The 25006-nt window shown below is 38.1% G+C and overlaps 1 protein-coding gene across 11 annotated transcripts in view; it reads left to right on the top strand.

The window, feature by feature from the left end:
* The window catches only part of RCOR3 (REST corepressor 3), a 60908-nt gene that overhangs the window by 12566 nt on the left and 23336 nt on the right, over positions 1–25006 (top strand). For all 11 annotated transcript variants that reach the window (XR_013529739.1, XR_013529738.1, XM_078356635.1 and 8 more), the window contains 5 exons: positions 1439–1491; positions 3795–3956; positions 6447–6571; positions 7851–7929; positions 18833–19051. Coding sequence is in view for 9 of the 11 variants with exons in the window: in XM_078356635.1 (XP_078212761.1) it covers positions 1439–1491; positions 3795–3956; positions 6447–6571; positions 7851–7929; positions 18833–19051 (638 nt within the window). In the remaining 2 variants the exon portion in view is untranslated. The remainder of the gene's footprint in view (positions 1–1438; positions 1492–3794; positions 3957–6446; positions 6572–7850; positions 7930–18832; positions 19052–25006) is intronic.

Below are 25006 nucleotides of genomic sequence, written 5' to 3'. Positions count from 1 at the left end.
TAGACTAGCTGTTCCAGGATCAGGATTCTTAACTACTCCTCAAAAATATTTACAAAAAATTAATTTATACACACACACATATAAAAAATAATTAGAATCAAGGAAGAGTGATTATATGGAGTTCACATAAAACTGAGTTCTGGTGAATGTGGCAGACTTCTCAGTGGTGAGGCCTTGAAATTATAGCCAGTTTATCATCAGACTGTGTATCTAAATAACTCTGTTGGCTTAATTACATGTGGAAGATAAATGAAAGTGGAATACTCGGCCGGGCGCAATGGCTCACGCCTATAATCCCAGCACTTTGGGAGGCTGAGGCGGGTGGATCACGAGGTCAAGAGCTCGAGACCATCCAGGTCAACAAGGTGAAACCCCGTCTCTACTAAAAATACAAAAATTAGCTTGGCATGGTGGTATGCACCTGTAGTCACAGCTACTCGGGAGGCTGAGGCAGGAGAATTGCTTGAACCCAGGAGGCGGAGGTTGTGGTGAGCCGAGATCGCGCCATTGCACTCCAGTCTGGGTAACAACAGCGAAACTCTGTCTCAAAAAAAAAAAGGAAAGTGGAATACTCAAACATGCTTTGTATAACAAGCAGAAAGAACTGAAGAAAATTTAGGAGTACTGAAGCATACTCAAATGTGTCATTATTATGTATAGCTGGCAAAACTATAGGTGAACTATCCTTTTTTTTTTTTTTTTTTTTTTTGCGACAGAGTCTTGCTCTGTCTCCCAGGCTGGAGTGCAGTGGCACAAACTTGGCTCACTGCAACCTCTGCCTCTTAGGTTCAAGTGATTATCCTGCTTCAGTGTCCTGAGTAGCTAGGATTATAGGCACCTGCCACTGTGCCCAGCTAATTTTTGTCTTTTTTAGTAGAGACAGGGTTTCACCATGTTGGCCAGGCTGGTCTTGAACTCCTGACCTCATGATTCGCCCACCTTGGCCTCCCAAAGTTCTGGGATTACAGGCGTGAGACACCACACATGGCCAGATAAACCGTCGTTTATACATCATTCAAAAATGGAATGGTAAAGGCTTTGGAGCAACTCTAAATATGTGAAAGGGTCTTAAAACAGCTAAGTCTCTTCAAATAAAGACTGTAATAGAAAAGTTACCTTAATATTTTATACAATAATTAGATCTGTTGACTACCCACAGATTTGTCTTTTTCTGCATGCAAAAATATAGTGATGTCTGAATTTAGTAAGTGTAATGTGAAGTCATAGAGATAAGTTATACTAAATAAAATTTTAAACCAGGTGAGCATCTAATCTTGCTATTATAAGTCTCTTTTTGTAACATTTCATGGGAGGTGCCTTTGGCTATTTTTTTACCCTGGAATATAAGTTATTTTATTTTGCTTGTTAAGAACAAAAGTAGACCTAGGTAAAGGAAGTAAATGAGAATAATTAATTATATAACATTATTTCATTACAGTGGATGAATACATTGCAATTGCAAAGGAGAAGCATGGCTACAATGTGGAGCAGGTATGTAGAGAAACACTTCAGTAGGAAATCTTGTCTCAATATTTACCAAATCCAGAGTATCTCATGATTGTTTCTGTCCTAAGAGAGTGTGTAAGCTTGACCAGCTCTTTTACAGATACCACAAAGGTCCTAGCAAAGTGTAACCTTTCAATATTAAGGAGTATGCTTTTTTTTTTTTTTTTTTGAAACAGTCTTGTTTTGTCACCAGGCACCAGGCTGGAGTGCAGTGCCTCCATCTCAGCTCACTGCAACCTCCGCCTCCTGGGTTCAAGCAATTCTCCTGCCTCAGCCTCCCGAGTAGCTGGGACTACAGGCGCACGCCACCACGCCCAGCTAATTTTTGTATTTTTAGTAGAGGCAGGGGTTTCACCATGTTGACCAAGATGGTCTCAATCTCTTGACCTCGTGATTCTCTCTCCTCGGCCTCCCAAAGTGCTAGGATTACAGGCGTGGGCTACCGTGCCCGGCAGGAGTTTGCTTTTATAAACATTATTTATCTCAAGGGCTTAAATATTTCTCTGAATTCATCTGTTTCTTATTCTACTTTGAGTTCTGAAAGTTTCTGGAAGCCTTTAATATTCCTCTAGGAAATACTTACCAAAATGAAAAGTTAAAGGTTTTGGTGTATTTTGGAGTAAATGTACACAGGCATAACTTTAAAACAAATCTTTTATTTATAAAAAATTTTAATGATACAGATAATTCTCTTTTGACTTTTTGTTCTACAGGATCTAAAAGTTAAACTTTACATTTAACTGAATATTTAAGACTTAAATTTTGAATGAAATCATGAAAAGCTCTTTTTTGTTAGATAACTTTAAAAGATGTATCTATATATGATACATCTGTCTCTATGTAGAGAGTTAAGTCTCTTCAAATAAAACTTGTAACAAAATCAAGAAATTATCTTAATATTTTACACTATAATTAGATCTATTGGCTACCACAGATTGATCTTTTTCTGCATACAAAATATAGTAATGTCATTGAATTTAGTAAATGTAACATATAGTCATGGAGATGAGTTATATTAAATATACTATAATGTGTTTATATATTATGTAATATACTGTATTATATATTGTATAATATACTATATATAGAGAGAGACAAATACATGGTTCATTATCCCTAGTAATGAGGGAATGAAAAATATGGAATAATGAAATGAAAGAGATCTTACATCTGATTTCAAGTAAGTATTTCAACCTATCAGAATTAATAGTAAAATGGATAGACTTGTTTTAAGATAAGAAAGCTAAATTATCTGTAACCTGGGTTATCAAGAGCTAACTTTATAGTCCAGTTACATGGTAAAGGAATATTTTTGTGAAATTGAGATGTTTATTTTATCTATATCTTATCTAAATGTCATTAACTTTTTTGTGGATTTTGAAGCCTTTGATGGCATATTTTGTTTTTAAGCCTTGCCTTTCTGTTTAATATTTGAGAAAGTTAATCCTTTAAAATATGACTACATATGTTCATTTTCCTGTGTATTTTAAAGGATGTTATCAAAGTACAGAAATGATCAAACTCACTATTTTAAAAGTTGCTATATCTCTTCTTAGAAAATACAAGTTTATCCCCTAAATGATGCTTAATACCCTATAATAAAGAGAAAGGCCTACTACTTCCAATAGAAGGGGAAGTTATGGAAATTTTGGAAATTGTCCATTTCAGTCTTTGTTATGACTTGGTAATCAAGTCATTGCAGTTATTTCTATGCCTCCTAATAAATCTGTTTATGTGTTCTGATAATAACTTAAATGTGGTGAAAAAAATTGTTAAAGTTGCATTGGAGGTGCTTTTACTTCTTGGACATGGTTAGCTTGTGATATACTTGTAAAAAATTATAACTTAAATATCTCTCTACTAAGCCCCAACTGAGCATTTCTGGCTTTGTGGCATAACTGATCATTTTATTTAAGTATGGATTTACTGGACATTTTCCTGTTAGCATATTTTTTCCCTACATATTGACCAATTTTAAAATGTGGGTTAAACTCTTGGTATGAACCTACAAGTCTGCTTTGTAGTCACTGTCCTCAGCTCACTGTTTTTCCTAGATTCTGCAGCAAATATGGTATGTAAGAACATTCACTGTTCTGAGGCCCTGATTTAAAAGAAATAAATAAATGAGGTCTGCTACCTGGGCGCCCCTGATTTAAAGTCCCAAACTGTGAGTCTATCTTTAGTTGAAGTCATAGGCTTAAGATTTTAATCTGATTTGTGTTAAACTTTCTTAAGTGTGATGGAACATAAATCCATTAAAACCAAAGGGGAATGATTTCTCTTCAAAGGCACTTGGCATGTTGTTCTGGCATAAACATAACATTGAGAAGTCCCTTGCTGATCTCCCTAATTTCACTCCCTTTCCGGATGAGTGGACAGTGGAAGATAAAGTGCTGTTTGAACAAGCCTTTAGTTTTCATGGAAAGAGCTTTCACAGGATTCAGCAAATGGTATGGTAATTTTAATCTTACTGTGGTTCATATGTGAACGATATCTTAAGTTACTATTGAACACTTTCTAATTATTAAATAGAAAAATATTCGGCTGGGCACGCTAGCTCATGCCTGTAATCCCAGCACTTTGGGAGGTCAAGGTGGGCGGATCACGAGGTCAGGAGTTCGAGACCAGCCTCCTGACCAACATGGTGAAACCCTATCTCTATTTTAAAAAAAGAAAGTTCTTCAATTTTACTTTTAAAACTATTTGGAAATAGATATATTTGTATACAGTCCTATTTACTGCAACCACTCTTACATGACAGTTATGTGCTACTGCATTATAGTAAATTAGTTTTCATTTTGACTTATATAACATGTAATAATATACATGTAATCGAGTTATTACATATGTTTATTCCAGGAAAAAAATAATTTCAACTTTATTTTTAAATGTTTTGCTCTTTATGTGAGGATTTTTTCCAATTTATATATTTTTGGATATGAAAGCCCCTTTTTAAAAATTCCGTATTATTTCAGTATTGTCCAGATGGTGCTGCTGCTTTTTTCTTTTCTTTTTTTTTTTTTAAAGGACAGAAACTGCTCTGTATTTCTACTTACTACATTTTTAGTATTGGGTCAAAATAATATAAATCTGAGAAGTTGCTGCATTAAACTATTTTAACCTGAGTAGATGAAAATTAGATAAAGTTTGCAAACATATGTAGGTGTCTTCCATAATGAAAGAACATTTTTGGTGGGAAGTTGCATCCTTGTTTGTCACTGTGACATGATTATTAGTCATTTTAATAATCAGAGACTTTAGGCCGGGCATGGTGGCTCAAGCCTGTAATCCCAGCACTTTGGGAGGCTGAGGCGGGTGGATCACAAGGTCAAGAGATAGAGACCATCCTGGCCAACATGGTGAAACCCCATCTCTTCTAAAAATACAATAATTAGCTGGGCATGGTGGCATGTGCCTGTAGTCCCAGCTACTCAGGAGGCTGAGGCAGGAGAATTGCTTGAACCCAGGAGGTGGAGGTTGCAGTGAGCCGAGATTGTGCGACTGCACTCCAGCCTGGTGCCTGGCGACAGAGTGAGACTCTGTCTCAAAAAAAAAAAAAAATCAGAGACTTTATTTGATAGCCAAAGCCTGTTTGCATTATTTACCATTTTAAGACCTGGATTTAAAAGAAAATGATGGAAAAACCTTCATTGTTAAGAACTGAATAGCTTTGGCTGGGCACAGTGGCTCAGCCTGTAATCCCAGCACTTTGGGAGGCCAAGGCGGGCAGATCATGAGGTCAGGAGATGGAGGCCATCTTGGCCAACATGGTGAAACCCCATCTAACTAAAAATACACAAATTAGCTGGGTGTGGTGGTGTGTGCCTATAATCCCAGTAACTCAGGAGGTTGAGGCAGGAGAATTGCTTGAACCAGGGAGTTGGAGGTGGCAGTGAGCCGAGATGGCGTCACTGCATTCCAGCCTGGTGACAGAGTAAGACTTTGTCTGAAAAAAAAAAAAATTGAATAACTTTTCTTTATAACATCTTGCTGAATGAAAGAAGCAAGGCACAAAAGGTCATATAATATATGATTCCCTTTTTTTTTTTTTTTTGAGACGGAGTTTTGTTTTTGTTACCAAGGCTGGAGTGCAACGGCGCAATCTCTGCTCACTGCAACCTCCACCTCCTGGGTTCAAGCAGTTCTCCTGCCTCAGCCTCCCGAGTAGCTGGGATTACAGGCGACCCCACCATGCCCAGCTAATTTTTTGCAGTTTTAGTAGAGACGGGGTTTCACCATGTTGACCAGGATGGTCTCGATCTCTTGACCTAGTGATCCACCTGCCTCGGCCTCCCAAAGTGCTGGGATTATAGGCATGAGCCACCGTGCCTGGCCGTATATGATTCCCTTTTTGTGAAATGTCCAGAGTAGGCAAATCCGTAGAGACAAAGTAGATTAGTGGTTGCTAGGGACTGGTGGAGGGGGAGAATAGGGAATGACTGCTAACAGGTACAGGATTTCTTTTTGAGAATATGAAAATGTTCTGGAATTAGATAGAGGTGGTGATTGTACGAATTAGTGAATTCATTAAAACCACTAAGTTATATACACTTAAAATAGTGAAGTTTATTTTATGTGAATTATATCTAAAAAAAAAATCTGGTTTACAAAGGGGAAAAAAGTAATTGAATATAGCTCTTTAAGGAAAGCATATATTGAATACTGACATGTCTATGCTGGGGACTTCTGGGGACCTTCTCACCAAGTTAGTTTGACCTCTTTCCCTCCTGTCCCAGAACAAATAGGAATGAATATTCATTTAGAAATGTCAGTGAAACTGATAGGTGATACTGACTGTAACAGTACTTTTTAGCTCTATAATTCATAAAGGTACCCATGAAATATTTTTATTTATGCCTTTATTAACAAAGAATATCACTAAAAATACTCATTTTGTTTATGAGTTATACTTGCTGATATTAACATGATTTTTTTTTAAGCTTCCAGATAAGACAATTGCAAGCCTTGTAAAATATTACTATTCCTGGAAAAAAACTCGCTCTCGGACAAGTTTGATGGATCGCCAGGCTCGTAAACTAGCTAATAGACATAATCAGGGTGACAGGTATGATGGTTACCTTTATATAGTTACATTGTTAGGGATACTGCATTTGATTGCTTACATTTCCTAAGGCAGAAAAGTTATCATAACACACTGTAAATATTCTGTATTCTTACATTCACATTTCTGCTCTGACAGGAAGAGCCAAGTGGTTAGTTTTAATATGAAGAGCTCTTTCACCTCTTTTAATTTTAATCACAGATGCTTCCTTTTAGTATTGATAAATTCAATACACATATTTAGAACGTATTGAGGAATATATTCTGGCTAGGGTGTGGTGGTTCACGCTTATAATCCTAGCACTTGGGAGGCCAAGGCAGGCAGATCACGAGGTCAGGAGTTCAAGACCAGTCTGGACAACATAGGGAAACCCTGTCTCTACTAAAAGCACAAAAAATTAGCTGGGTATGGTGGTTTGCACCTGTAATCCCAGCTACTTGGGAGGAAGGAGAATCTTGTGAACCCAGGAGGCATAGGTTGCAGTGAGCTGAGATTGGGCCATTGTACTCTCACCCAGGCAACACTGCAAGATTCCATCTCAAAAAAAAAGTATATATTCTATGAAAGAAGCTCTTTTTATATAATTACCTGAGTAACTGTGATCCTTATTATTGAGACTAAATCTTTTGATAGTATAAAATTATTTTGTTTCATTTTTGTCTGTCTTCGTTCTCCAATTGGAGGACTGAAATTTAAGTATTAAATTGCCTGTGTTCCCATTTCCCAAGTGATATTTCTTTTTAAATCCTTTTCTCATTGGGTCTCTGTTTTGACCTAGAAGTGTTTGCTAAAAAGATTCTGTATACCCAATGAAATAAATGTTTCTGAATACTGCAGAAATGTGAATTAAAAGCTCATCTTCCCAAGTACAACTCTTATTCTGTTAAATAATATTTAGTAAAATTACTAAGATATATTACAGTTTGATAAGAACACTAAAATACAATAAAAAGAAGGGAATTGGTCGGGTGCTATGGCTCATACTGTTATCCCAGTGCTTTGGGATGCTGAAGCGGATGGATCACTTAAGGTCAGGAGTTGAAGACCAGCCTGGCCAATGGTGAAACCCTGTCTCTACTAAAAAAAAAAAACACAAAGATTAGCTGGGCTTGGTGGCGGGTGCCTGTAATCCCAGTTACTTCGGAGGCTGAGTTGAGAGAATCACTTGAACCCAAATTGCACCGTTACACTCCAGCCTGGGCAGCAAGAGTGAAACGCTGTCTCAAAAATTAAAAATAAAAATAAAAAAGAAGGGAATTAAGTATACTAATTTTTGTTTCAGTGATGATGATGTAGAAGAACCACATCCAATGGATGGGAATGATAGTGATTATGATCCCAAAAAAGAAGCCAAAAAAGAGGTAATGATGATCATTAGAAGTGCTTGTGAGTATTCTACAAATCTGCTGAAAAAGAATGAGTAACACTTCATATTAAGAAAAACTTTTTAATGTAGTGTTTTATGTGATAGTAAATTTCAATATTAATTAGCAATATAGTCGTACCTAGAACCCCAGTTAGCCAAGTTGTTGAGTAACTTTGGGTTATCTCATCTACTCCAAAGTATAAGAACCCTGCCATGACTCCAGTCTTTAATCCACAAAAAGAAATAAAAATCACCCTTAGATGATAGAACATAAGTATTTTGGTTAGGCTTTTTGGTTTTGTCACCCAGTTTTTCTTGGAAACATTTATGTGTTTCATGTTCTAGCAAATCAGAAGTAGTAGAGATATATTGACAACAGTGAAAAATTGAAAGTTGCCTCAAAGGAAGAGATGAAGAATATCCATCCAGAAAAGCACTTATATTTCAGTATGTTGATAATATAATAATAATGATTACTTAAGGAAAGGCTAAATTCATATGCATACTTTTTTTTAAAAATAGGCAAGGAATTTCATTATTTTTTTTTAAAGTCGAAATATTGATGGGTAATAGTTTGTAACATATAGACCTACCCGTGGAGTAGTGAAAGTAACATTGAAACTGGAAACAGATCTGAGTTTGTTTAAACAGCATTTACTAGATATGTGACCTCATCAATTTAATGACTCATTCTTCTGAAGAAACTCAATGCTATGGGCCATTCATCACTTTTAACTCTTTCATCAATGATATTTTAAAAATCCTATTCTACTTTGTGTTTTACTAATTTCCTTTCTACTGCTCAATATTCTAAAATTCCTTGATTCCTTCATTTTCTCCCCCAAAACTGCCTTACCTTTTTTGTTTCTATTTTTTTCCTTTTTTTTTTTTGGTCTGCCTTACCTTTGTTTTTCCCAGAGCCATCATCCCCAGTGATCAGCTGTTTGAATCACTTTCTTTCCGATTTCCCCATTCTTTTAACTCCTCACTTCCCTCATCCTTCTGCTGTACCATCCCTAACCCTGTAAACCCAGGATGCTGGATTAGTTGCTCTTCATGGTCTAAAAGACACAACAGGAGAAAGTGATACAATTATGTAAATTGTTGCTACTATGAAAAAGTTTCCAGTCGCACCAGAGTCCTTAAGTGTCTTTCAGTTTTTAATCTTGAAGTCTTAGGTTTTTTCTTGGTAAAATGAAAATAATAGGATTGTTTTAAAAATCAAAAAGGAAATATGTATAAAAGCACTTTTTATAGTACCCAGGACATAGAACTCTTGGATACAATTTGCTGTTGTTTTATCTGGGCAGCTGTTTTGAACATTTTTCCCTTCCTACACATGGCCTAATACCCCTCCACCCCTAAAAGCACTTGGCAGATAACTTCATCCGTGTCCCAGAAAAAGTGTCAGGCAGAAGCTCCCTGAAATTCCAGACCTTCCTCTAACCTCTGTGCTACCATACTGGCCTTTCCACAGTGGTGTATTTGTATTCAGAACATATAACAGTTACTGTATTTTGCCCACTAAGCTGCAAATTTTTTTTTTTTTGAGATGGAGTCTTGCTCTGTCACCAGGCTGGAGTGCAGTGGTGCAATCTTGACTCACTGCAACCTCCACCTCCTGGGTTCAAGCAGTTCCTCCGCCTCAGCCCGCCGAGTAGCTGGGACCACAGGCCGGTGCCACCAGGCCTGGCTAATTTTTTTGTATTTTTAGTAGAGATGGGGTTTCACTGTGTTGGTCAGAATAGTCTCGATATCTTGACCTCGTGATCCGCCCGCCTTGGCCACCCAAAGTGCTGGGATTACAGGCGTGAGCATCCGCGCCCAGCCAGCCGCACTCTTTGAAGTTAGGGACTGAGTTATTAATTTGTATCCCCTGGCACTTTGCACAGTAACTGGTGTGTGGCAAATATTCAATAAATGTTTGTTGAATTAGGGCCGGGCGTGGTGGCTCAAGCCCGTAATCCCAGCACTTTGGGAGGTCGAGACGGGTGGATCAAGAGATCAAGACGATCCTGGTCAACATGGTGAAACCCCGTCTCTACTAAAAATACAAAAAATTAGCTGGGCATGGTGGCGCGTGCCTGTAGTCCCAGCTACTCAGGAGGCTGAGGCAGGAGAATGCCTGAACCCAGGAGGCGGAGGTTGCGGTGAGCCGAGATCGCGCCATTGCACTCCAGCCTGGGTAACAACAGCAAAACTCCGTCTCAAAAAAAAAAAAATGTTTGTTGAATTAATAGTCTTGTGCCTTAATATCCCTCTCATAGTAAGAAAGATTTTTTTTCTTGTTCTGTACAGTTTCACTGCTTATGTGATCCTATCCATCCCTTCGTATCTACTCTGAGACTTTCTCCATCAGTTATCCTTTGTCTTTCCCATATTTTCAACCTTTCAGTGCAGCCAAAAAAGTATGTTCAAGTCTTGCGTTTAAAAGCATATCTCTTAACCTCTCTAGAAAAAAATCATCCTCCTTAGCACTACTTCACTTTTGAGTTTGCTTCAGTCAGGCTGCTTCTGTCCCACCACTTCACTGAAACTGCTGATGGGTTACCATGATTTCCTAAATGCCACATCCAGTGATCAGTTGTATTCTACTCATGCTTGCTATATCAAATTATTGACCCCTCCCTTCCTAAAAAGGTGTCTGACTTTTGTAATGCCATTCTGATTCCTGTCTACCTTTTTAGTCATTGTGTCTCAATTTCAGTGGCATCTTTTTCTTACTCTATTCCTTTTATCATTATTGTTTTTAATTCTGTCTTTCAAAAAACTGTGAGATTTGATCTCTCTGTTCTTCTCTGTGTGATAACGTCTTCTTAGGTTCTCCTTTCTTCTCTGAATTATCTTAACAGTTTTTTCTCTGATTATCTCCCTTTCCAGATTCTCTACACCACCCTTTGCAGTCCATTGGCTACTCTGTTGCCAAAGCAATGTTTTGTAAAATTGCAGATTTATTGCTTGCAATCCTTTGTGGTGGTGTCGGTAAGATAAAACACAAACTCTCTAGGCATTCCCTACCCTTCTCCATTTATTTCAGATTACTAACACTATTTTAGATATGTCTTTTATTTCTCTGGCTTTTGTCCTATGATTATGCTTTTGTCCTGTGATTATGTTGGTCTCTTTTTGAGGAATGCCGTTCTTCCCAAATCTGCTTAGGAAATTCCTCACAACTCTACAAGTGGTAGCTTCTCTATGAAATTTTGTGCCTTATCTTGAATTAGCAACCTCCTTATTTCTCCTTAAATCTATTGCAGTATTAATTGTACTGAGTAGTACTTGTTTACTCACAGTTTCCTTTCCCTGCCTTTCTGTCCCTGCATGCTGGGTTTCTTTAAGAGCAAGAATATATTTTACCTATTTTTCCACTCCCTGGGGCTGATACATAGTAAGCATTTAGTAAAATTGTAATGAATGAGAATACATGCTATACGCTCTTAATTATGGTATAAACCTGAAAACTTAGGAATTTGCTACCTAGAAAGTCTGTATATGGAATATATAGTTTTGCTCAATTATGCAAGATAATACATACTCATTTGGTCTTTTGTTGGCTTATGATAACATCTTAACCAGAAAATAGTATGAGGGCGAGTACAAGTTAAGTTTTAAGAGGATACTGAAGAGATGTGGTCCAGGACTAGCACTATATATCAGCAGCTTCATTTATTTCTCTGCTCATTTACAAACAATAGGGATACCAGGCAGGGAAAGACACTACATTATTGCTTTTAATACACATCTTTGTAGCTGCTTCTGCATGTCGTTAACATATTACATAGAAAGTTTCAATTTTAACTTTTAAAAATTGTATATTGTAGAGTATGTACAGTTTAAAGAAAAATAATAAATACCAGTGTGTCTACCACTGAGCCGAAGAAACAGAAGTCCTGTGTGTATTTCCTCAATTGCATTTTTTTTTTTTTTTTTTTGAGACGGAGTTTCGCTCTTGTTACCCAAGCTGGAGTCCAATGGCGCGATCTCGGCTCACTGCAACCTCCGCCTCCTGGGTTCAAGCAATTCTCCTGCCTCAGCCTCCTGAGTAGCTGCTACAACAGGCATGTGCCACCATGCCCAGCTAATTTTTGTATTTTTAGTAGAGACGGGTTTCACCATGTTGACCAGGATGGTCTCGATCTCTTGACCTCGTGATCCACCTGTTTCAGCCTCCCAAAGTACTGGGATTATAGGCATGAGCCACCACCCTATTATTTTTTTATTATTATTATTTTTATTTTTTTGAGGGAGTCTTGCTCTGTCTCTCAGGCTGGGAGTACAGTGGTGCAATCTCAGGTCACTGCAAGCTCTCCATCCTGGGTTCAAGCAATTCTTCCTGCCTCGGCCTCCTGAGTAGTTGGGACTACAGGTGTGTGCTACCATGCCTAGCTAATTTTTGTATTTTTAGTAGAAACAGGGCTAGGCTGGTCTAGAACTCCTGACCTCGGGTGATTCTCCCACCTCAGCCTCCCAAAGTGCTGGGATTCCAGGCATGAGCCGCCATGCCTGGCCTCAATTGCATATTCTTCTCTCCAGAGGGAACCACTACACTCAAATTGATTATTCACTTATTTCTTTATAGTTTTATCACATATATATTTCTGAATAATTATCATTTAGTTTTATTTCTTTAAATGGAATCATGTATAATTCAGAACTTGCCTTTTGTTATTTTTGTGATTCGTTTTTATTTCTATATTATAGTGTTCCATTGTATATATATACTACAACTTACTCTCTAATTAATAGACTTAATTTCCAGTTTTTTTGTATTATGCACAATGCTGATATGAACATGTTCTGGATACATACATCTAAGAGTTTTTTTGGTATAACAGTTCTTAGCTAGGTTTAGCACTGGCCCCTTAAGTGATATTTAGAAATGATGGAGATATTTTCATTGTTAGTGATCGGGGGGCATTTTAGTTGTCAAGTGGGCAGGAGAAAGGGATGACAACTAGAATGAAATGCAAAGCACAGATTGTTTCACCAAAATGCCAATGGTGATTTATTTAATAACAATGTCCTGGGATTCTTTGGAATGGAGTCACTCTATTTTAGGGAATAGCCACATTAAACTTTCCTAGGTAATAGCAAATTGTTTTCTATAGTTGATATATCTCCAATAGGTTATGAGAATACCCATTTGTATACTTCCTTGCCAATACTTGATCAGACTCTTAAAACGTTCCAAATCTGGCACCATGAGATGGCGTTTCGTTGTGTCCTCAGTTTCATTCATCAGGTAACTAGTGAGGCTGAATGTTTTTCCATCTGTTTATTAGCTGTTGTTGTATCTTTTTAGAAGTGTTATTTTTCCACTGGATATTTGTCTTTTTCTTAAAGAGTGAATATGAAAGTTTTTCTTATCTTTGTACATTTTCTTTTGAAAGTTTTAAAGTTTCTCTTCTTACATTGAAGTCCTTGCTGTAGCAGTAAATAAGTTCATGTTGTAAGGTAGAGATAGATTATTTTATTTAAAATTTGGGTCTTGTTTTGTCACCCTGGCTAGTGTGCCAGTGGCACAATCTTAGCTCACTGCTGCGGCAAATTCCTGAGCTCAAGCCATCCTCTTGCCACTTGACTAGCTGGGACTGCAGGCATGCACCACTACACCCAGCTAATTAAAAAAAGATTTTTTTGTAGGGATGGGGGTCTTGCTATGTTGTCCAGGCTGGTCTTGAGCTCATAGGCTCAAGTGATCCTCTCTCCTTGGCCTCCCAAAGTGCTAGGATTACAGGCGTGAGCCACCATGCCTGACTATTTATTTTTTAATATGAAATTGAATATCTTTTTCAACTGGTCTGCAATACCAGCTTTATTCTATCTGAGGCTTATGCACATGCCTGACTCTCTATTCTGCTTCTGTTAAATATTTCTTGCTCATCCTACATTTTCTCAGTTACTTATAATAAGACTCTTAAGTCTTGATGATTGCTAGCATAAGTTCTATTTGGAGGTTCTTCTTAAGGAGTGAATGAATACCTTGGTTATTCTTGGACCTTTGCTCTTCATAACTCATTTGTATTATTTTTGATTTCCTATATAGCGATTTATATTACCTGAAAGTAACAGCTATTTTGTTTCTTTTCAGTTCTTATGTCTTATTTCTTCTCTTACTGAACTGCTTAGTGTCACCGATATAATTTGAATAGAAGTTAGGATAGCACCCAGCATTTTGGGAGGCTGAAGTGGGTGGATCATCTGAGGTCAGAACAAGCCTGGCCCACATGTGAAACCCCGTCTCTACTAAAAATACAAAAATTAGCCAGGTGTGGTGGCATGCACCTGTAGTCCCAGCTTTTTGGGAGGCTGAAGCAGGAGAATCGTTTGAAGCTGGGAGGTGGAGGTTGCAGTGAGCTGAGGTCATGTCACTCCACTCCAGCCTGGGCAAGAGAGCCAGACTTAGTCTCAAAAAAAAAGTTATGATAGCAAACATTTTTTTTCTGACTGTAAAGAGAATGATTTTTGTTTCAACATCAAGTAGGATGTTAGTAAAGGTTTTTGACTCATTCACATTGCTGGTAGTCGATGTCAGCTGTAGGTTGGTGCAATTCCATTTTGCCTGTCCACTTTGGTGGTCTCTGAATAATCTGACTTCTTGCCCTAATGGCTGATTTTCTCCAAAGTAATCAATCCCAAAAGCACTAACTGGAAAGTACCCAGCTGTTTCTGGCCCAGCCTTGAAAGTTACTCACAGTCACTTCTGTTGCATTCATTGGTTATAAGTGAGTCACTAAAGTTGATTCCAAATCAAAGGGAATGAGTATAGACCCCTACTTCCCCATGGCGGAATGTTGAGGAATTTGTTGACATGTTTTAAACCTCTAAGCCTGGAGTATGGAATTTTCATAAATTTTTCTTTGTGTGCTTAAAGATACTATCTTGGTAACAAGGGTTTGTATGTGTCCATTAATTTAGGTTTGTCAGTTCTGTGGGTGAAATCCATTTCTTGCTGCTTTCCTACTTGATAGCTTGGTTTTTGTTGTTTGCTTATGTGATAAACTATTCTGATCAGTCAGTTATTGAGAATTAGATTTTTATATTTTGAAGGTATTGTTATTAGGTACATACAAATTATTTTATTTTGCTGCTGAATTAAGCCTTTTATTAATATGTAGGGTCACAAGAGGTGTGACCCTTTTGTCTCTTGTAATGGCTTCTACCTTAAAGATTATTTTGTCTGTTACATAATAGCCCTACCATTTTTTTCTGTTAAATATTTGCCTAGTTTATCTTTATTATTTTACTTTCGACATTTCTGTGTCCTCATGTTTTAAGTATGTGTCTTACAAGGAGCATATAGGTGGGCATTTATATTAATACTTTGAAGAGTTTAGCCCATTTATATATTTATTTATATATATATATATATTTTTTTTTTTTTTTTGAGATGGAGTTTTGCTCTTGTTACCCAGGCTGGAGTGCAATGGCGCGATCTCGGCTCACCGCAACCTCCACCTCCTGGGTTCAGGCAATTCTCCTGCCTCAGCCTCCCAAGTAGCTGGGATTACAGGCACGTGCCACCATGCCCAGCTAATTTTTTGTATTTTTAGTAGAGATGGGGTTTCACCATATTGACCAGGATGGTCTCGATCTCTTGACCTCGTGATCCACCTGCCTCGGCCTCCCAAAGTGCTGGGATTACAGGCGTGAGCCACCGCACCCGGCAGCCCATTTATATTGGTCATGTTTAGATGATGTATTTGTATTTTTGTTCTTTCTCATTTTTACCTTCTATTCAACTTGATTTTTCTAGTCCTCTTTCCCTTCCTTTATATCCTATTTTTGGGAGTTAATAATCCATCTCTTATTCCATATTTTCCCTGTCTCTACTGGTTTTGAATATTTCTATGTTACTATTCTTATTATATATGCTGAAAATTTTGTCTTGGATTTTAACTTAAAATCTAATATTGATGTCTTTATTGACTTTCTGATATGAAAGGCCCTTAGAATGCTTTGACTTGTCCACTACTGTCCTGATTTTTGTTTGTTTATTTGTTTGTTCTTTCTTTGCTTTTTTTTTTTTTGAGATGGGGTCTCTCTCTGTCGCCAGGCTGGAGTGCAGTGGCACAATCTCAGCTCACTGCAACCTCCATCTCCCGAGTTCAAGTAGTTCGCCTGCCTCAGCCTCCCGAGTAGCTGGGACTGCAGGAATGCACTACCACACCCAGCTAACTTTTGTCTTTTTAGTAGAGATGGGGCTTCACCATGTTTGCCAGAATGGTCTTGCTCTCTTGACCTCATGATCTGCCTGCCTCAACTTCCCAAAGTGCTGGGATTATAGGCGTGAGCCACTGCACCCGGCCCCATCCTGATTTATATACTAGTTTTGTACACAGTTTGTTACATCTTGGTTTTTTAAATCTCACAAATCAAACATATGGTTCATTTTGTTTAGATTTACTCATCTTTAACTTTGATTTTACCTACTGTTCTTTCTGGAATCCAGGGGCTTTCTTTTAAAATATTTTTTTTTTCTACAGTATATCCTTTAGAAGTTCATTTAGTGAGGATCTGTTGGTCATAAACTGAGTTTTTGAGACCCGGGTTTAAAGTGCATTGTTCTAGAGAGGATTTGCATTTGCTTCTGGTAGTTGTCTCTAGGTGCTACCGATCTAAGACACTTTCTACTAAATTCTTTGATTTAGGGTTTTTCAGGCAAACAGATCTTACAAATTTAGGCCCCAAACCTGCCTGAATGGAGGACTGTGATTGGGGCACTCTTGAGACACTTTTTTGGTTTCTTTCTACCCAGCCAAGAGTGAAATGGGCACGACTCCCATTAATTATCCCCTCCCTCTGCAGAGCAGGGGTGTTTGTTTTCCTACTTCACATGATGATGGAGTTCCTCTTTTAGCATTCTGGCTTGTCTCCTGTGCCCTGCACCTGTTGTCCATTGAAGCCTGCATTTAGGCAAATGCCAACTACCTCATACTTGCTTCTCCCTCTGAATTCTTGCTTTCTCATCATTTCTGGCCTTGGAAGAATTTCCTCACTTCCTACCAGCTCAGAAGTGAATTTTAAAAGACTTTTTAAAAAATGTTTGATCCAGCAATTTTAGCTGTGCTCTACTGGGAGGAGTTTCTCTGAATATCAGATCTGCCATGTGTTGCTTGGAGTTGGCTTTGAGCAATGAAGTGAATTATGCTTCCTAATAAATGTTTAGCAGGTGCAGTGGCTCACACCCGTAATCTCAGCACTTTGGGTGCTGAGGCTGGTGGATCACCTGAGGTCAGGAGTTTGAGGCCAGCCTACCTAACATGGCAAAACCCCAGCTTTACTAAAAATACAAAAATTAGCTGGGTGTGGTGGCGGGTGCCTATAATTCCGGCTACTTGGGAGACTGAGGCAGGAGCATCAATTGAACCCAGAAGGTGGAGGTTGTAGTGAGCTGAGATCACGCCACTGCATTGCAGCCTGGGCGACAGAGCGAGACTCCATCTCAAAAAAAAAAAAAAAAAAAAAAAAGGCCAGGCACAGTGGCTCACTGCTATAATCCCAGCACTTTGGGAGGCCAAGGCGGGCAGATCACAAGGTCAGGAGTTCAAGAACAGCCTGGCCAACATAGTGAAACCCCATCTCTACTAAAAATATAATAAATTAGCTGGGTGTGGTGGTGTACGCCTGTAATCCCAGCTACTCAGGAGGCTGAGGCAGGACAGTCACTTGAACTTGGGATGCGGACGTTGCACTGAGCAGAGATTGTGCCATTGCAGTCCAGCCCAGACAACAGTGTGAGACTCCATTTCAAAAACAAAAAAAACGAAAAAAAATTTTTTAATGAATTTTTCTAAGTTCTTTTTCTAGTAAATCAGAGTATTAGGCTGGGCATGGTGGCTCATGCCTGTAATCCTAGCACTTTGGGAGCCCGAGATAGGCAGATCACTTGAATTTAGGAGTTCAAGACCAGCCTGGGCAACATGGTGAGACCCTATCTCTACAAAAAACAAACAAACAAAAAATTAGCTAGGCATAGTGGCATACACTTGTAGTCCCAACTACTCAGGAGGCTGAGGTGGGGGATCACTTGAGCCCAGGAGGTCAAGGTTTCAGTGAGCCGTGCTCATGCCACTTCATTCAGCCTGACAGAAAGAGACTCTGTCTCAAAAGAAAAAAGAGAAATAAATTGGATTATTAAATATATTCAGTGAAATCTTCAGCTTAAAAGATGTAGTTTCCAATAGATTTTTCTTTCAGAATAACATTGTATTTTTATATCATACTTTAAGAACAAGTTACAATGAAATAATACTTAAAACTTCATGGTCATAGTTATTAGAACTTTCTAAATGTCTTCTGAGGCATAAATTTACTTTTATTTTCATCATAGATTTGGAAGTTAGAAATATTTTCTGGGTTAAGTTAATTGTGTCCTTTTTAACTTTTAGAGGCATAGTTTTCTTTCAGCAACTATAAAGTAAAAATGAAATGTTATCTCTAACCAGCTGTCTAATCTGCTATGTGTCATAATTTCTAAATTGCCCTCTTTTATCTAATTTTTATTTTAAGAGGAACTTGCATTTAATAAGTTGAGGCTTTTTTTTTTTTTTTTTTTTTTTGCCCTTTATTGCTGAGGGAAAATATATCACATCTTGAAGTGCACAGGGAAGTTTAGAGTCTAACTTATTTTTTCACTTATTCCTAGTCCTCTGGGCCTAAAAATCAAACATTTGATTGAGTGGATTAAGCAAGGATATATTATGTTGTATGCTTTTCCCCCCGATTGGTGAGTGCTATGTGTATGTGTGTTTGGACTTGTACATAAAATATAATTGGTTATAAGTGGTTTTTTATGTGTATTTATTGCAGAAGATACTTCTAATATTAATAGACTGTTTTCACTTTATACATTTGTGAAAACTGAGTGGCCTGTTATTCTGCTTGTACTCTCTTAGGGTAATACTGAACAACCTGTCCAAACTAGCAAGATTGGACTTGGAAGAAGAGAATATCAGAGTTTACAACATCGCCATCATTCTCAGCGTTCTAAGTGCCGTCCACCTAAGGGCATGTATTTAACCCAGGAAGATGTGGTAGCTGTTTCCTGTAGTCCCAATGCAGCCAACACCATTCTGAGGCAACTGGACATGGAGCTGATCTCTCTAAAACGTCAGGTATTTTATAAAAATAATATTTTTAATGATTCTGTGCATTTTACCTATCCGCTTTTAACTAGATTGAGCTCAGTTGTTTGCAGATTTTTCTCAGCCTTCCATTTATGCAAGTTTCTTTTTTGAGACAGAGTCTCGCTCTGTCGCCAGACGCCAGACTAGAGTGCAGTGGTGGGATCTCGGCTCACTGCAACCTCTGCCTCCCGGGTTCAAGCAGTTCTTCTGCCTCAGCCTCCCGAGTAGCTGGGACTACAGGCACGTGCCATCACGCCCAGCTAATTTTTATATTTTTAGTAGAAACAGGGTTTCACCATGTTGGCCAAGATGGTCTCGATCTCTTGACCTCGTGATCCTCCCGCCTCGGCCTCCCAAAGTGCTGGGATTACAGGCGTGAGCCACTCCGCCCAGCCGCAAGTTTTATTTTTTTCAAGTTTATCTTGTGTCGAACTTAGAAGATACCTCTGCCTGTTTTAGATTTGAATCCCAGCATTACTGCCTGTTAGCTCTGTGACCTTGGGCAAATTATATAACCTTCATAAGCTTCAATGTTCTATCTATAAAATTGGGAATAATAATCATTCTTCTCTTGTAGGTTATTGGGAATTATTTATGGTACATGTATTATGATACATGTAGATTGTTTGGTAGTGCTTGGCACATTTTGAATGCTCAATGAATAATGGATGTTGTCTTCATCATCATCAGTAGTAGTAGTAGTAGTAGTAGTACTAGTAGTATTGTATGGGCACCATCATCATAACCAGATAGTAGTTAAGAATCAGCATCTAGAGTCAGTGAACTTGTTAAGTTCTAACCATGGCTACACCACCTCCTTCCTGTGTAACCTTAGAGGAGCTCTTTAACTTCTCTCAGCCACAGTTTTCTCATCTGGAAATGTGGATAATAGTATAGTGGTTGAGAGGAATTAAACCAAATAATATATAAGTGCTTAAAACAGTGTCCGGCACATATTAAGTACTCAGTTAATCATTGTTATTAGATCTCTGGCCTTTCTTAGTTGTCTTTTCCTGTTGTTTGTTTGTTTTATTTTTTTCTTATCCCTTAAATCCACGTATTCTCTCTATACTTTCCTAATCCATATCAACCAACCCTACACTCTATGCCAGTGACTTCTGAGTCTTACTTCTCAAGCTGTGACTTTTCTCAAGCTCCTTAGCTATAGTTCCAGCTGCTTACTAGGTTTTTCCATAAAATATTTTTTCTCTGTTTCCTGTCTGTTGAAACATCAGAATCCTCTTTTATTCATCCCCTGCTCTTATCCCTTTCCCAACACATGTAAACTAAAGTGATAACCAAGTTATGTGAGTTTTGTTTCTGAAATTGCCTTTAAATCAATTCCCTCATTTTTATTTTATTACTACCAATTTAAGCTCTTACTCTTGCTTGCCTGATAGTAGCTATCTTGTTGATTCTTTTTTTTCTTTAATTTTTTGTAGAGAAAAGTTCTTGCTGTTACCCAGGCTGGTCTAGAACTCCTGGGCTCAAGCGATCTTCCTGCCTGGGCCTCAAAGTGCTGGGATTACAGGCATGAGCCACCATACCCTGCCTCTTGTTGATTCTTTCTGTTACTTCTCTTTAGCTGGAGGTTACACATTATTGCCAATATTATCTTTTTTTTTTTAATTGCATTTTAGATGTTGGAGTACATGGGAAGAACATGCAAGATAGTTGCGTAGGTACACACGTGGCAGTGTGATTTGCTGCCTTCCTCCCCTTCACCTATATCTGGCATTTCTCCCCATGCAATCTCTCCCCAACTCCCCACCCTGCACTGTCCCTCCCCTATCTCCCCTATTCCCCCAACAGACCCCAGTGTGTAGTGCTCCCCTCCCTGTGTCCATGTGTTCTCATTGTTCTCAACACCCACCTATGAGTGAGAACATGCAGTATTTCAGTTTCTGTTCTTGTGTCAGTTTGCTGAGAATGATGTTCTCCAGGTTCATCCATGTTCCTACAGCCAATATTATCTTTTTCAAGTACTGGTCTGATTACTGTCACTCATCTTAAAGCTCTTTGTTAGTTTGCCTTTAGCAGATTACAGTAGAGGTAGACAGAGATTTGTAAAAGAATCATGTTAAGAAATTTGAAATTCGTCCAGTTAGGAAACTACTGAAAGACTTTAAGGAAAGGTGGACCATGGTCATATTTACAGTTTTTAGCTCTATCTTTTTGTATTTTCTTGTGCTTTCTTTGTAGTTGCTTTAGGGATTACTATATTCATCCTTAGTTTATCACTGTATACTTAGTTAATATTATAGTAGTCCTCCCTTAATCTGTGGTTTCACTTTCCATGGTTTCAGTTACCTGTAGTGCAGATATTTTGAGAGAGAGACTGTGGTCACCTAGCTTTTATTACAGTTATAATTGTTCTATTTTCAGTTAGCTATTATTATTCTCTTATTGTGCCTAATTTATAAATTAAACTTTATCGTAGGTGTGTATATATAGGAAAAAAACAGTACAGGTTGAACATCCCTAATCTGAAATCTGAAATGCTCCAAAATTTGAAACTTTTGAACATGATGCTCAAAGAAAATGGTAATTGGAGCATTTTGGATATTGGGTTTTTGGATTAGGGATGTGCAATTGGTATATATTATGCAAATATCCCAAAATTCCCTGAAATTTGAAACACTTCTGGTCCCAAGCATTTTGGATAAGGGAATACTCAACCTGTATATGTTATGATTTGGTACTATCCATAGTTTCAGGCATCCACTGGGAGTTTTGGACGGTATCCCCTGTGGATATGGGAGGACTACTATATACTACTCCTTACAAAATGTAAGAACCTTGCAACAGTATAGTGTGGGATCAAGATTCTCTATCTTAAACATGTTCAGATATTTCTGTTCCTCGTCATTCACCCAAACTACTTTTCTGTTAACTCTTTTCCTTCCTTAATAAACATAGACCCCATTTTCTTCCTCTGCTTTCTTACCACCACGTATTCATCAACCTTTTCTAATCTAGTTTCTGCCCTGTATGTGTATGCCAGTTCTACTGAATCACCTATGTGAAGATCATTTATGGGCTGACATGGTAGCTCATGCCTGTAATCCTAACACTTTGGGAGGCCAAGACAGGAACATCACTTGAGGACAGGAGTTTTGACACCAGCCTGAGCAACATAGTGAGACTTGATCTCTATAAAATAAAATTAAAAATAACCAAGCGTGGTTGTGTGTGTCTGTAGTGTAGTCCTAGCTATTCAAGAGAGGCTGAGGTGGGAGGATTGCTTGAGCCTAGAAGTTAAGGCTTACAGTAGAAAAAAAAGATCATTTATGAACAGGTGGCCACATCTAATGCTGCCTTCCTGGTTTTTAACTCCTGTGACTACTCAGTAATGTTTGACAGTGTCAACCATTTCTTTCTTTTTGGAATTTTTTTCACTTGACTTTTTGACTCCCTTGAGTATGTATGTGTATAGTACATATGAAATAGTACATGTTTAGAAGGCAGCTATGCTTACCCCTATACCAGCAACGTGTCTCATATTTGGTTAAATGCTTAGCCTTTAGTCAGACTGAATGCAAGATGCCCATTTTCCAAACCACAGCATTGTTCTTTAGAAAACTTCTAAAACATTTGCCTGTAAGACTTTAAATGCACTAAAAATATAAAGGAATAAAATGTACTCAGTCACCTGTATTCATACTTCATTCTCTGTACTACTGTTACTATACTTAGGAACTGTTTTTATTGATTTTTTTTTTTTAGAAGGAACTTTAAGCTTTAACTTCCTACCTTGGGGCCAGTGCAGTGGCTCACGCTTGTAATCCCAGCATTTTGAGAAGCTGAGGCAGGCAATTCATGAGGTCAAGAGATCGAGATCATCCTGGCCAACATGGTGAAGCCCCATCTCTACTAAAAATACAAAAATTAGCTGGGCATGGTAGTGCATGCCTTAGTCCCAGCTACTTGGGAGGCTGAGGCAGGGGAATCGCTTGAACCCAGGAGGTGGAGGTTGCGGTGAACCGAGATTGCACCACTGCACTCCAGCCTGGCAACAGAGCAAGACTCTGTATCAAAAAAGAAAGTCCTATCTTGGTTATTTATTTGATGTGTGACATTTGATGTGTGACACAGTAAAGTGTCATGGGTTTAAAAATCCTGTTAACCACTGCAACTTTTATGTCACAAACATCTTGTATAGTGTCCAAACTAAATTCTTCCACACTCACCCTAGTTATCTATTCCAGTTTTTGTATTCTCTATCTCAATGAGTAGTGCCACATACTCTCAGTTACTGAAGCCAGTGACCACTTATCCTCAATTCCCCCTAATTCTCCACAATCAAGTGTTTACAAAGATGTCTTAATTTTGTTTCCAAGTTTTTTTTTTTTTTAGAGGGAGTTTCACTCTTGTTGCCCAGGTTGGAGTGCAATGGTGTGATCTTGGCTCACTGCATCCTCCACCTCCTGGGTTCAAACAATTCTCCTGCCTCAGCCTCCTGAGTAGCTGAGATTACAGGCATGCGCCACCATACCTGGCTCATTTTGTATTTTCAGTAGAGGCTGGGTTTCTCCATGTTGGTCAGGCTGTTCTCAAACTTCTGACCTCAGGTGATCCGCCCGCCTTGGCCTCCCAAAGTGCTGGGATTACAGGTATGTGCCACCATGCCGGGCCTCTGATTTATTTCTTTAACCTCTGTATACCATTGCCATCCTTCCTTCATTCCGACAATTTTAATGAAAGTTTTCTTAATTATTTAATATTTATCACCTGGATTGCTAAATTAATTTCCATCTCTTTACCGTATTCTATTCTTCACATTACTACTGGAAGTATCTTTCCAAAAGGCAGATGTGATCATTTTGTTCCCTTGCTTAAAAATCCTGTAGGTTTTCTCCAATCTTTTTTTTTTTTTCAGTCTTTCTAAGGTTCAATTCAGTTATATCCTTCAATCTTTAGGCAGAATTAAAATTCCTCAGTCTGGCCCCAGCCTAACTTCTTGCCTTTGCCTTAGGGCTTTTCTGTCTTCCTACATGTTATTCTGCCTGGACTGCATATCCTCCTCTCAATCTTGTCTGCCAGTTAAATTATTTGAAACTTAGTTTAGCGTCTTCTCCTCTGGAACACTTTCTCTAATCTTCCCCACTACCTGTTTGTCAACATACATACAAGCACACTACTTTCTCATTCTCTCTCTTTATCTCTCCATGCCTATGTTAGGTGTTTTAGTATTTATCATACTTTCATATTTACTTATCTCCCCACTAGTCTATGAAGTCCTTGAGAATTGAGACTACTTTTTATCTCTATATGTTTATGTAACATGGCCAACTGACTACCCTTGAACTGTCTAGATTTTATGCATTTTAGCTTTGGTTTTAAGATCTCTGATGAAAAAAGTTCTTAAATTATAAGTATTTCCTTGTCCATACTAGGGGGGAAAAACAGAGGGAAAAAAGTAAACAAAAAATCCTAACCCTTAATGGAGTCTAAATGGAGACTAATAATATTGCTAGTAGAATAGAAGTTAAAAACTTGGTATGGTTTAAATTCAGGTTGTATCTCCTAGCCTTAGGAAAGTTTTTTAACTTCTCTGTGCCTTATATTCATCATGTGTAAAATGTTTGTGAGTAGAGTCTGTTCTGCTATAACTTTTTTTGAAAATGTGGATTTGTTCTAATGTAACTAATATACTTGGGAACAATTTGAGCATAACACGAATTTTTTGTTTGTATATGATTTTTGTCAGCAAAAAACATGCACCCAGCTGAAGTGAGCATGCACACGTCTCAAACATGTAACAGCTACCTCAATTCACTGTGTGTTATGAACCATACATATCTGATGTTAAAATTTCAAGTAACCCTCCTACCACTTCCACAATAATTCACAAACTGCAACCATTTTGACTCCCACTTCCATAGGCAAACTTCAGGGTTTTTTTTCCAAGGTAAAGTACTGTCTTTGTTGTAGCATTTATGG

Source organism: Callithrix jacchus, chromosome 19, assembly GCF_049354715.1.
Source record: "Callithrix jacchus isolate 240 chromosome 19, calJac240_pri, whole genome shotgun sequence".
Classification (NCBI taxonomy): domain Eukaryota; kingdom Metazoa; phylum Chordata; class Mammalia; order Primates; family Cebidae; genus Callithrix; species Callithrix jacchus.
Note: the sequence above shows the minus strand (reverse complement) of the source record. Positions and strands in the feature narration are given on the sequence as shown.